The 14,870-nt window shown below is 35.6% G+C and overlaps 1 protein-coding gene across 4 annotated transcripts in view; it reads right to left on the reverse strand.

Moving 5' to 3' along the window:
• Nucleotides 1–755: 755 nt before the first annotated feature.
• Nucleotides 756–14,870, reverse strand: part of LOC123561840 (cyclin-T1-like) — a 35,290-nt gene continuing 21,175 nt past the window's right edge. For 3 of the 4 annotated variants that reach the window (XM_045354485.2, XM_053552840.1, XM_053552841.1), the window contains 2 exons: nt 10,170–10,243; nt 756–9,457 (listed from right to left, as the gene is read on the reverse strand). In XM_045354485.2, the coding sequence (XP_045210420.2) occupies nt 7,067–9,457; nt 10,170–10,243 (2,465 nt within the window). In that variant the 3' untranslated portion in view covers nt 756–7,066. The remainder of the gene's footprint in view (nt 9,458–10,169; nt 10,244–14,870) is intronic. The other variant, XR_008372713.1, reaches the window with a different exon arrangement.

A 14,870-nucleotide genomic window follows, 5' to 3' on the forward strand; every position in this document is an offset into this window, starting at 1 on the left:
ACAAAAAAGTTTAGGAGTTGAACACACTATGACCTATTTTGAAACGCTGTAATTCTAGAAAAAATTGCCACAGAAAAAAAGTCCATTATTTATGATCATCTTCACATGAAGGCCCTTCATCTGTGAAACTTTCAAGTATATTCTTTCAAGTGTTCGAGGAGTTGGACCCACAAGATTTTTCTCTATATCCTATAATGCAAAATTATAAAATGGCCGTAACTGCAGTAAAAATAGTCACAGCAAAAGTTCCCTCCTTTAAGGTCATCTGCACATCAAGCTTATAGTGTGGGAGGAGTTGGACACTCACGATTCTTCTCTATATTCTATATAGCACAACTATCAAAGGGCCATAACTGCAGTAAAACGAAGTCACAGAAAAGAATTCTTCCTTTATGGTCATCTGCACATCAAACTTGTTCATCTGTGGAAGTCCGAAGCAAATCAGACTGATAGTGTTGGAGGAGTTGGACACACAAGATTTCGGGACACATGGAAGTACCTACATCAGCAACACTATATGTATATGCCTACCATATAAATGTGGAGGCATAACAATATTCCTCTTAAGACGTGTGTGGGCACACCAGAAATAACGTAATAGATGTATGTGTAGATGGCAACTAAACTAAATATTTCTGACAAAATTACTACTTAAGTTATATTCTACATACAGGCATACATATATGCTTCTTGAAAATATGTCAAAGAATGTCATTTCTTTACAGTATGACAAGAGAGAACAACACAGAACACCGTTAGCTTTTTCAAAATTTTCTATTTTTAATTGGCATTTTCATACTTTTTTTTAATTTTAAGATTTTATCAAGACCACGACAGCACCAGCATATAAATGTACCAGACAAAATAACCATACATACAAATACTCTTTGTCTTTATAAACAATTTATACTGAAAAAAAAAACGTGGTATTCCTTTTGAATATACAAACTAAAATTGCACAAACATAGTGGTATAGACAGCAGTTAACTCATTTGTTGCTATAATGTGCTATTTCAAAGTGTCCTGTGACAAAATTTACAAACACAATTTTAACAATCAATCATGTCCCTGCATCTAAGTACACAAACATAACAAGAATAAATGAACCGCGCCATGAGAAAACCAACACAGTGGCTTTGCGACCAGCCACGTGGATGCGCAGGCTGGTCTGGATCCATGCTGGTCGCAAAGCCGCTATGTTAATTTTCTCATGGCGCAGCTCAAATCAAGATAATTTCAATATATATCAAACAAGTTAAATTTTTTTTGAAGAGAAAGTTGAGGAAAGTTTTTTTTATTTTTTCAACTAAAGGGTCTGAAATCATTTCAGTTTAAATACATGCATTGTGACAATCAAATGATAGAACTAGAATGTAAACAGTACAGTTAAACCCTGTGACCAGCACTTGCTTTATTAACAGTAGGCTACTTTTTGATATTCAAATTACAACATAACATATTTATGTATTATTTATACATTTACAGTAGAAATGTCAGAGATCAATGTCTGCTTTTTTCATACAAATACATTATAAAATATTATTAGTATTTATCCTATTTTTTTAAACCAATTTCAGAAGGAAGTTCCAATACTTCATTTCCTGAAGAGGTTACAGTTTGTACATATTGGTTGGAATATCAATTTTGTCGGACAAGCCTGAAGGCTATCCAACTTGTGCCCAACACACAATTACAGCCTGGCCAGAACCCTTTGTCCCAGTTACTCATGTGGAAGGTTTTATTCCATAGATTCTGTTTTATATTTAGCATAAATATAAAAAAATCTTTAAAAAAACAAGAACTGTCTCAATAGGATGACACATGCCCCCGATGGCACTTTGAATGAATAGTTATGGCCGATGTTAGAGTTTAGGACCTTTGACCTACGGAGCTGGGTCTTGCGCGCAACACGTCGTCTTACTCTGTCACACATTCATGCGTAGTTATTTTAAAATCCATGCATGAATGACAAAGATATGGACCGGACACGCCCATCAATGCACTATCAAGAAAAATGACCTTTAATGTCTAAGTGTGACCTTGACCTTTGAGCTACGGACCTGGGTCTTGCGCACGACACCTCATCTTACTGTGGTACACATTCATGCCAAGTTATTTGAAAACCCATCCATGGATGACAAAGATATGGACTGGACACGCCCATCAATGCACTATCCTTTAACGTCTAAGTGTGACCTTGACCTTTGAGCTACAGACCTGGGTCTTACGCGCGACACGTTGTCTTACTGTGGTACACATTCATGCCAAGTTATTTGAAAATCCATCCATCGATGACAAAGATATGGACCGGACACGCCCATCAATGCACTATCCTTTAATGTCTAAGTGTGACCTTGACCTTTGAGCTACGGACCTGGGTCTTGCGCGCGACACGTCGTCTTACTGTGGTACACATTCATGCCAAGTTATTTGAAAATCCATCCATCGATGACAAAGATATGGACCGGACACGAAAATTGCGGACAGACTGACAGACCGACAGACGGTTCAAAAAGTATATGCCTCCCTTTGGGGGCATAAAAACAACCCCATCAATTTATAAAAATTGTTCTGAACTATTTGTAATGACATAAAACTTGGAAAACTTAAAACGACATGACACTGGGTTTAACCTTTAGTCTGCTGGTGGCAAGTGGTTTTGCCTTTGCAACCAGTACAGACCAAGGTCAGCCTGCACATCCGTGCAAGCTGATCATGGTCCGCACTGTTCGCTATTCAGTCAGTAAATTTTCATTGAACACTCCTTTGAATAGTAAGTGGTGCTGCCCAAATTGAATGATGGACCAGTCCATTTTAGAAATTTAGCAGGGTAAAGGTTAACATTAACACTATAAACCTTATCCTAATACATAAGCTTGAGAATATAATGTGCTCACCTGGCATCTACTTAATATAACACATAAGAAACAGTAACTGCATTTTTTTTGTACAATTTGTGATGTTTGTATAGCAGTAAATCTGTGATGTCTGTACAATCAGACAGTGAAACAACTGTTAATGGGTCAAAATGAAAATAACTTCTATTAAAGTTAATGGAGAAAAAAAATACTATGATAAGATACAAACACAAAAACATCTGGTAACTATAAATGATACGCATGTAACATACACTTCATGTAAGCAAGTGGTTTAAGTCTTGTTAATAACTTTAATAAAATGGATAACTGGGATTACTTTCTGCTACATATACATCAAGTGATGAAAATGTGATTTGCTCAAAGTTTTTAATACATGAAAGTCAAACTCTACAAATAAATTAGTGCTTGAGTTTGGCTCACTCTATATACATGAAATGACCTTTTGAAACTTAAGATCTGAAAATGTATCATGGTATTAAACCATGCATTGGCCAGAAAATTTTCAATGGTTTTCATATTTATCATTATATTCTAGCTTATGGCACAGTTTCACTGAAATTTGTACAGGTTTAATTTTAACAATTTCATATAAGTTTTTACAAATTACTGCCAGCCTACCTCAAATAAAGTCGCAGACAAAACAACTTTCAAGTCTAATTTTATGATTTTGATCGGGGATATATGATAACCCATCAATTTGTAGTCTAAACTATTTTCTGAACTTCTGATCATAGGGAAAGCGCTAAATACCTCAGAACCAACAGAATGCTAATAAACTGGGTAAAAAGCACTGAAATTCATAATCACACATTTAATTTTTCAGTAAGACTCAAAATTGACCAAAGTTGTAATTTACCATAAATTTAATCAAGACTTTTCTTTTACATTGCGATTTATCATAAATGCCCATCCTGATGCTCAAGTTTAAAGTATTTTAAAAGACGCGGTAGTTCTCTACAGAAATCTACCACGACAATGCATAATTATAAAACAAGCACAGAAAACAAGTTATGAAAATATCGGAATAATTTGTTATTAATATTAAGCAATATATGATGATTATCACAATCTTTTTTTGTATGGTCTACACCAAATAATATGCAGCAATTCTATAATAATATCAGTCAGTAAGATAGCAAACCAAAAAAACATTCACCTTGGAATTATAATACGAAAAGGTGATACATATCAAACACAGGTTGTACACATGGTATGAATACAATTTATCACAACAAGTTTACATGAACAAAATCTAACATTTGTAATTACCCATAGAGACAGTAAAGTAAGTACATGTTTTTTTTGTTTTTTTTTATATCATTTGGCACTATTTAAAACCAAAATTAAAGCTCTTGGATGGAAACTGTAACTGGCTACCAACTGCTGTGGACTTGTTGGGTTCCAAGTCCAACTGATGGCAACCTGAACTTTTCTATAGCAGGATGCTGGGTAGAACACAGACCTAGAATTGCTACCTTTTGAAGCATTCCATATCTGAATATGCTTCTCAAAAAAAAAAAAAACAACTGGACAGACTCAAAACAGCAACCATAACAATGCGGCAACAGATGCCAATGTATCAGTCATTAAATATTTTCTCTATGTTATAAGGTTACTGATTTTATGCATAAAATAATTTTAACTATAAACAGTAAAAGCACTTAGTATGTATGAAAGTATACAAATAAATATGCAAGAACATTTCTACTGCATTCTCAATCATATATTCTTCACAAATACAGCAACTGAGCCGCGCCATGAGAAAACCAACATAGTGCATCTGCAACCAGCATGGATCCAGACCAACCTGCGTAACCGCACAGTCTGGTCAAGATCCATGCTGTTTGCTAGCAGTTTCTCTAATTGCAATAGGCTTTGAAAACGAACAGCATGGATCCTGACCAGACTTCGCAGATGCGCAGGCTGGTCTGGATCCATGCTGGTCACAAATGCACATTGTTGGTTTTCTCATGGTGCGGCTCAATTGTTCATTTATACTACAGATGCTGATCTACAGAATAATCTTTACATACAACACCCAGTATATTAGAATTGTATTCCTGAAATGTATAAAAAAAACTTCTATTTGTTTCCTAGACAAATAAATCCTCTTTTCACAGCTAGTGCTTTACTACCTAACATTTGAAATTCTGGATTCCCACTTGGCATTTTAAATACAGTCAAACAAGCGATAAAAACTGCCTATGAAAACAGACTGGTTCTCAAAATCACTAGTTATATTTCGGATTTAAAAATGTGCAGAGCACTAAAGACCACCTGCAAACAACAAACACAATTTGGCTTGGTCTTTCTACACAGTACAATGTATAAAACGTTCATATATAAGACTCAACTGCTGATCTCCATTTCAAAATTTCATCAGTCTATGTATTTTTTTTACCAGTAATAACATTACAAAATGAACACATCTTTTTAAACTATCACAAAATAAAGTAGACTATAGGAAATCATAACAACATAACATTATTCCTGATAAAACATTCAACTGCTCATCTATTATAGTAGAAATTCTGAAACCTGAGTATGGACAAGTATAAAACTGATTGTAGTGGAACGAAAACCATACTATACACCCTGTAGATAACATAATGTTCAATATAGTCGCTGTAACAAATAATTTCTATTGACATTTCTCAGCATAACAAGATAACTTTCATCAAAATACATCTTGAAAGCTTCCGGGCAAGGCCATTTCTCACAATTCCAATTTTTAAAATTATCTTTTATGAAGTCAGTTAAACTGACAATATTTCCAGTGTCATTAAGATGGCATCCTAACAAGTGACTGAGTATTGCAGTAGCATACGTAAGTCCCCTACTGGTGGAATACTTTCAATAGTGACCTCGACCTTTGACCGCCAAGCATAGGTCATGTGTTGACACATCATCTCTTCATGGGGAACATTTCTGTGTAGCACTAAGATAATCTATCAATGCATATAAAAGATACGGAGCGGAATCAATTTTTACTTGACCTTCAATAGTGACCTTGACCTTAGACCTACAAGAATATGTCATGTACACACATAATCTACATATTGCCCTCTATTCACATACTGAGTTTTATGAACCTAGCTTGAATACTTTTTGAGCAATTGCAGGACCCAAATTTGCAGACGGACGGAGGGCATTCTTATAGTCCCCTCCCGGTAGGGGACGAATAAATCAGGTGTTTTTAAAATGTTTTCACACAGAAATGCTTAAACATATTTACAATCTGACAATTTTGACTAACAAAGAAAAAGTTTTCAAAAGAATTCAGGTCATCACATATTACTTTTTTCCAAGTATTCACCCCAACTGCAAAACTCAAGCATTATTTGTAGATATCAAGTTATACTATGAGGAAAATTGGTGTTGGAAGGAATGGTAATTCAAGCATCAATAAAAGCTAAACTGCCGTTGGGTTACAACCAAACTGATCTTTAAACAGTACTCACACAATGATGGAAAACTAACCACATTTTCTTCTATTTTCACAATGACTGAACTAGCAAATTATATTTGATTGGCATTACGTGGAAGGGGTCAAATTTTTCATATTAGTGGTAAGCTTGGTATCTTCCACCTTACAACTTTTCTGACAGTGCTTACAACAGCTAATTTATATGTACATTTTTCTATGTAAATTTAATAAGTTATGTTGAAAACTGTACAACTGAACGTTGACAATTTTTTTTTCTCACAACTCCTCGTTCTTTTTTCTTTCATGAATTTACAATGCTGTACAACTCACTATAATACATGCCAAACTATGGCACTATAAACCAAAATCAAATTTAACATGCATAAAAAAAAAGAGAAACTGAAAAATCCCAACTAAAACTAACATATATTTATCATGAACTGCTGAACACTAATGCAACAGCCGCTGGAGATATATAAAATGCCATGTAACGCCCTAGCCAGAGTTGCAGCCTACAGTTATTATCTTAGCCAACATTTTGCATCCTGACATGCGAGTGGTTCCTTGCGGTATTTAACAAATGTATCAAACTATAATTACATAAAATTCAGAAAACTTAAAAATCACAAATTATGTATAAATCTTATCAAATTTCTACAAAACTGTTTGGTATAATTGTAAAAAATGAAAATTACTTTTCTCCGTACCATCAAATATTTTTTATAATGACTAAGAAATTATATGCATTTTTTTTTCATTATCACGAGATTTTGGGGCGGGGTTTTTTATCAGGTGGTGGAGGGGGAGGGGCTGGGTGGCTAGTGGGTAAAGGTGGAGCATCACCTGTTCCACTACCTGCCCACATCATACCCTCTAAGTCAAATCCAGACTGCTGTCTATTAACTGGAGGTTTGGGTTCCCGAGGAGAATTTCTTGCGGACTGAGATCTTTGTAAACTTTCTACTTTTTGTTTTGTTTGAGCAATAGCTTGCATGAGATTAATGTTAAGTAAATTGAGGGTATTCTGTTCCTGTGGACCATTAACCTGACTTTCCTCTCCATCAGACAGTTCCATACTGACAACAGAGTGGGAAGAGGAGGACCGTCTTATACGCTGTGAACCCATTTTTGCTGCTTTTGTATGTGAAGACTGTTCTACACTTTGATCAACTGTCGGTGTTCGCCTACGTTTCCTCGAGGGTGATCGCGCACCAGAGGAGCCGGACTTTGTGATTAAATCGGACATGGACCAGGGTTGCGAACGATCAGGTTCAAGAGCATTGTTACTCTTGTTTAAAGAGGGATCTGATATCGATGCTCTGTGTTTGTGTTTATCATGTTTATTTTTCACTGACCAATGTTCACTGCTCGTACCTGTGTGACCTTGAATATCTGACAACTTGATGCTCATTTTGAGCGAGGAGGATTGTCCGTTAGTTTCTGCAACACTGCTACTACTGCTGTGCTTTTCACGATGCTTTTCTCTATGTCTTTCTTTATCACGTGAATGTTTATGAGATTTATGTTTATCTTTGTGTTTATGTTTATGACGATGCGGTGAACTGTGTTTACCAGAACTATGGTCACTATCTGTTGAAATACCTTTCGTACTGATTTTAATTTTCAGAGGAGAGTTGCCACTACTCACGCTTTGACTTGGTATTTTCAGTTTTAATGGCGTATTTGAACCACTTCCTGGTTCAGCACTATTGGACTCTTGTTTGATAGCCAACCGTAATACAGCAGCACTTTCCATGCTATGTTCTGGATCATAGTTCAATTCTTTAATTTTAAAATCTGGTGCAACAGAATGTTCGGGATTTAGAGTTATGTCTGGTTCAAAAATTTCCCCAGGTTCTAAATCTTCTGGTTCTTCTTTAATTTCTTTTTCAGTATTTATTTCATTTACAATATCACTAGATTCTTGATTAATTTGAGGTTCCGTTGCCAGCAAATCTAGAGAATCCTCAAACTGTGAATTAACCATTCCAGAGTCTTGTTTGTCATTTCCTATCAACTTTCTTATAGCAGGATCTGTATTTATATTCACACTAAATGGATCTCCACCGTCCTTTTCTGGAGTTATTTGCACTTTTGGTAATTCAAGTTTTGGCTGTTTCAGATCTGAGCTTTTAATTGGGCTTTTCACTGTAATATTATGATGAGGTTTAATTGGACTTTTAATATTCACATTGTAAGGTCTTTCAGATTTATCCTTGTTATTCATCGAGTGTTTGTGGTCAACATGAGGGAGAGGCAGACTAACATCTAATTTTGGAGGGCGATGTTTTGTTTGTTCTCTAGTACTACCCTCTGAAAATGTCTTGTTTAAAAGGTCAGCTTCCGATGCTCTGTGTTTTAATAATTTCTCCCTTTCATATTTTTCTAGTTTTTCTCTTTCATGCTGTTTCTCCCTCTCATGTCTCTCTATCAACTTCTCCCTTTCAATTTGTTTTTCCTTTTCCAATCTTTCTTGTTCTCGGCGCTTAACATACTGATTGAAGTCTATAGCAGTTTTTGATTTATGTTGCATTCCTAGCGGAGCTTGGGAATGAGAAATATTAGATGAGACAGACACCGGAGGTTGTGCTGTTTGTTCGGGTTTAACTCCTGGACTGTCTTTATTTTCAGTTTTTATAACTTCATGATGAGGTTTAGCAGACTGTACAGCACTACTACTGGAATGAGTTCTACCATTTACATTTACATCTTTCTTAACCTGAGAAGAATCTTTGTGACGTTCATGTGGTAAGTTCTTGTCTCTGTGTTCAGTTGGTGTATGGTGCTGAGCTTCTTTCCGATGAGGTTGAGTATGTGAATGCCCTTCACGGCGTTCTTCTCTCTTAACGTGCTTTGGATCTTGGTGATGCGTGGGTTGTGGCTTTCTATCAGGATGATGAGAAGATGACCCTGACTTTTGATCACTGGGTCTCTTCTCTTGATAATGTTCTTTCTTATGTTCTATTCGTACATCTTTTTCATGAGAAGGCTTTTGTTCTGGATGAGCATGTCTGTTCAGCTCTGGTCCATCGCGCCGGTCATGGTTGGTGTGTTTGCTACTTGTATGTGAAGAGGTAGATGGTCGACTGGACTCTGGTTGTGAACTACTTTGTCCAGGTCTGTCTTCTTCGCGAGCCTGCCCTTCATTACCCTATTTGAAAATAAGAATCGACTTCTTAAGTCACATTTAACATATTTATTTGTTTTGAACTACCATGCTTTATTTTCCTTCAATACTTTTAATCTGTTATTGTGAAATGTACTACAAAACAAATTCTAAAAGTTTACAAAGTGAGATACAAAATGTGCACAAGTCTATAATACCTCTTCAACATGTTGTCATAAATATCTTTATGATCTATCAATATATTTTTTGTCCATTATTTTACATGCTTCATACGTGTTCCAAAACTTGATTCATTTATCGGGCTTTTGAGCAACACTTTTGCATCTTTTGCTGATTGAGGACGACACAAAGTGCACCTCTAGGAATTGCTTCAGGCATGGATGAGCGTTTATGAAACACAGACGCACTGAAGAGCGAAAAATGGGAATGGATTCGATAAAACAATTTTTTTTTTATCTGCAAATGACTGATTTCCGTAGGAATTTTGCTATTAATCCGTAGTACGTAGTTTCTGTGGCAAAATCCGTAGGGGTAAACAGGTCTGAATTGATTCAGTCAACAACCATATCCCCACAGCTGTGGAGACCCTAAACTTGATTTTAGGAGTAATACCGTTTTGCACACATTATTTGTGCTTACAATACAAATTATATATTTTACTGCAAGGAAAGAGTCATAGATTTTAATTAGCCAGTAACACTTCTAAATTTCGTTACAGTTAGAATATTGATATTACCTTCCATCCCATAATTTTCTTTTTCAATTTCATTGGACTTTTGTTGAGTATGTTGAGAAAATCATTGTACAGTTCTGTAAAAACAAAAAACATACCATAAAGTTCAGATCTTTATGTTGTAATAGTGACTGGATGTTACACACCCAAGTAAAACATTACAATATTTGTGTAATTCTTCAAGGGCATTTAATTTATTTGGGCTAAAACTGCTTTTTCACAAGGATATGAATTCATAAGCTTTAACCAAATGTTTAAGAGTTACTAAATGGAAATTTTTTTGTTGGGGTTCAATATCTCTGACTGATGAAATATGAAAGCCAGGAAAATATATATAACAATTTTACAGTGATTTACATATATATGTATGATTTTAAATCTCTGGTAAACTGTTTTTCTTACATTATTAATACATGAAAAAGAGTTTATATGTCCGCAGAATTATTTCATGAGGGCATAGCCAAAGTAAATTATTCTGGCGGCATATAACCAATTTTTAGTGTATTACTCTAAGTAATACATTTGTCTCCTATGGTTGCAACAAAAACAATGACATCATCGCTCGTTAACATGACGTCGTTATAGCGAGTGTTTTTTAACAGAAACAAGCATATTTAGTATAAAGCATATACAACAATAGACTAATACTAAACATTCTAACACGACCAGCAAATAACCTACATACATACAGAAGAATAAATCCACTGTTATTTTGCAATAACCCATGCACGTGCAAAGGGTTGTTTTGGCTGTTCTGTATACCACCAAACCCCCGCGTGCAATTCTTTTTATGAAGTCACGTGACGTTTTTAAGTACTAGCATAACAAGAGCTGTCGGAGGACAGCAACGCTCGACTATTCAATAGCCTTGTCAATTGAATGAATACAAAAGTCAATAAAAGGGGCATAATTTTGTAAAAATGGGAACAAGAGGGCCAAGATGGCCCTAGGTCGCTCACCTAAGAAACACTCCATAACAGTGTAAAACACGTTTGACCTAGTGATTTCATGGAAACAAATATTCTGACCAATTTTCATTAAGATTGGACCAAAAAATTGGTCTCTTGCGATAAAACAAGCATTTTCTTAGATATGACCTAGTTTTTGACCCTAGATGACCCATGTTCAAACTCGACCTAGATTTTATCAAGGCAATCATTCTGACCAAAATTCATGAAGATCAACTGAAAAATACAGCCTCTATCACATACAGACGGTTTTTCTTTGATTTGACCAAGTGACCTAGTTTTTGACCTCAGATGACCCATATTCAAATTCGACCTAGATTTCATTAAGGCAATCAACCTGACCAAATTTCATAAAAATCAATTGAAAAAAACAGTCTCTATCGCATACACAAGATTTTTCTTTAATTTGACCTAGTGACCTAGTTTTTGACCTCAGATAACCCATATTCAAAATCGACCTAGATTTCATCAAGGCAATCACTCTGACCAGATTTCATGAAGATCAATTGAAAAATACATCCTCTATTGCATACACAATGTTTTTCTTCGATTTGACCTAGTGACCTAGTTTTTGACCCCAGATGACCCATTTTTGAACTCGGCCTAGATTTTATCAAGGTAATCATTCTGGCTAAATTTCATGAAGATCAGTTGAAAAATACAGCCTCTATTGCATACACAAGGTTTTCTTTGATTTGACCTAGTGACCTAGTTTTTGACCCCAGATGACCCATTTTCGAACTTGGTCTAAATTTCATCAAGGTAATCATTCTGACCAAAATTCATGAAGATCAATTGAAAAATACAGCCTCTATTGCATACACAAGGTTTTTACGTGATATGACCTAGTGACCTAGTTTTTGATCCCAGATGACCCATTTTCGATCTCGGCCTAGATTTCATCAAGGTAATCATTCTGACCAAAATTCATAAAGATCAATTGAAAAATACCGCCTCTATTGCATACACAAGGTTTTTCTTTGATTTGACCTAGTGACCTAGTTTTTGACCCGAGATGACCCATTTTCAAACTCGGCCTAGATTTCATCAAGGAAATCATTCTGACCAAAATTCATGAAGATCAATTGAAAAATACAGCCTCTATCGCATACACAAGGTTTTTCTTTGATTTGACCTAGTGACCTAGTTTTTGACCTCAGATAACCCATATTCAAAATCGACCTAGATTTCATCAAGGCAATCACTCTGACCAAATTTCATGAAGATCAATTGAAAAATACATCCTCTATTGCATACACAATGTTTTTCTTCGATTTGACCTAGTGACCTAGTTTTTGACCCCAGATGACCCATTTTTGAACTCGGCCTAGATTTTATCAAGGTAATCATTCTGGCTAAACTTCATGAAGATCAGTTGAAAAATACAGCCTCTATTGCATACACAAGGTTTTTCTTTGATTTGACCTAGTGACCTAGTTTTTGACCCCAGATGACCCATTTTCGAACTTGGTCTAAATTTCATCAAGGTAATCATTCTGACCAAAATTCATGAAGATCAATTGAAAAATACAGCCTCTATTGCATACACAAGGTTTTTACGTGATATGACCTAGTGACCTAGTTTTTGACCCCAGATGACCCATTTTCGAACTCGGCCTAGATTTCATCAAGGTAATCATTCTGACCAAAATTCATAAAGATCAATTGAAAAATACCGCCTCTATCGCATACACAAGGTTTTTCTTTGATTTGACCTAGTGACCTAGTTTTTGACCCGAGATGACCCATTTTCAAACTCGGCCTAGATTTCATCAAGGAAATCATTCTGACCAAAATTCATGAAGATCAATTGAAAAATACAGCCTCTATCGCATACACAAGGTTTTTCTTTGATTTGACCTAGTGACCTAGTTTTTGACCCGAGATGACCCATTTTCGAACTCGGCCTAGATTTCATCAAGGCAATCATTCTGACCAAAATTCATGAAGATCAATTGAAAAATACAGCCTCTATCGCATACACAAGCTAAATGTTGACAGACGACGGACGACAGACGACGGACGACAGACGCCGGACATCGAGCGATCAGAAAAACTCACCTGAGCATTGCTCAGGTGAGCTAAAAAGGGTTATGGAACCTTCACAGAGCTTATCAGCTCTTAAAGTGAACAAGTGCGTGAAGTTTCAATCCTTTCCCATAAGTGGATACTGAAATACCAGCTTACATACAAAAACTTAACCAAAAACTGCTAAGTCGAAAAAGGGGCATAATTTTGAAAAAAATGCAAAGTAAAGTTAAGGGACCTACACAGTGCATGTCAGATCTTGACAGTGAACAAGTGTGTGAAGTTTCAATCCATTCCCATTAGTGGTTACTGAGATACCAGCTTACATACAAAACCTTAACCAAGAATTTCTAAGTCGAAAAAGAGGCATAATTTTGACAAAAATGCAAAGAAGAGTTATGGGACCTACACAGGACACGTTAGATCATGACAGTGAACAGGTGTGTGAAGTTTCAATCCATTCCCATTAGTGGGTACTGAGATACCAGCTTATATACAAAACCTTAACCAAGAATTTCTATGTCGAAAAGGGGCATAATTTTGTAAAAAAGCAAAATGGAGTTATGGAACCTGTCCAATGTATGTCAGTTTATCACAGTGAATAAGTGTGTGAAGTTTCAATCCATTCCCACAAGTGGTTACTGAGATACCAGCTTACATACAAAACCTTAACCAAGAATTTCTAAGCCGAAAAGGGGACATATTTTGTAACAAGAGCTGTCCGTAAGACAGCCAAGCTCGACTTTTCGAAATATTGTCCCAGAGGCAGGAAAATATTACCTAAAAAGGTTAAATATCAAAAGTGTTTTAAGTTCAAAAGGGGGAATAATTTGACCAAAATGCATATCAGTTATGGGACTTGCTGCTATCAACTAATTTTATAACCCCTAAGGCACATGTGAAGTTTCAATTCAATATCTGCATTAGTTTTGGAGACAGAAACCCGCATGTAAAACTTTAACCAGAATTTTCAAAGTCCAAAAGGGGGCATAATTTACCCAAAATACATGCCAGAGTTATGGAACTTGATCCAGTGAGGTTAGTAATTGATCTAGAAAAAGAAAAAATAAGTTTCAAATCTATATGCCTTTTAGTAATAGCTGTATGTACTTGCACATAAAACTTAAACCAGAATTTGCTAAGTCCAAAAGGGGGCATAATTTGGCCAAAATGAAGGTCAGAGTTATGGGACTTGCTGCTATCAACTAGTTTTATAACCCCGAAGACACATGATTGTGAAGTTTCAAATCAATATCTGCATTAGTTTTGGAGATAATAACTTGCATGTAAAACTTTAACCAAAATTTTCTAAGTCTAAAAGGGGCATAATTTGCTCAAAAAAACATGTCAGAGTTATGGAACTTGACCCAATGAGGTTGGTAATTGATCTAGAAAAAGAAAAGATAAGTTTCAAATCTATATGCCTTTTAGAAATAGCTGTATTTACTTGCACGCAAAACTTTAACCAGAATTTTCTAAGTCAAAAAGGGGCATAATTTGGCCAAAATGAAGGTCAGAGTTATGGGACTTGCTGCTATCAACTAGTTTTATAATCCCGAAGACACATGTGAAGTTTCAAATCAATATCTGCATTAGTTTTTGAGATAATAACTTGCATGTAAAACTATAACCAAAATTTTCTAAGTCTAAAAGGGGGCATAATTTGCTCAAAATATATGTCAGAGTTATGGGTCTTGACCCAGTGAGG

The sequence above is a fragment of the Mercenaria mercenaria genome, chromosome 10 (genome assembly GCF_021730395.1).
Source record: "Mercenaria mercenaria strain notata chromosome 10, MADL_Memer_1, whole genome shotgun sequence".
Lineage (NCBI taxonomy): Eukaryota > Metazoa > Mollusca > Bivalvia > Venerida > Veneridae > Mercenaria > Mercenaria mercenaria.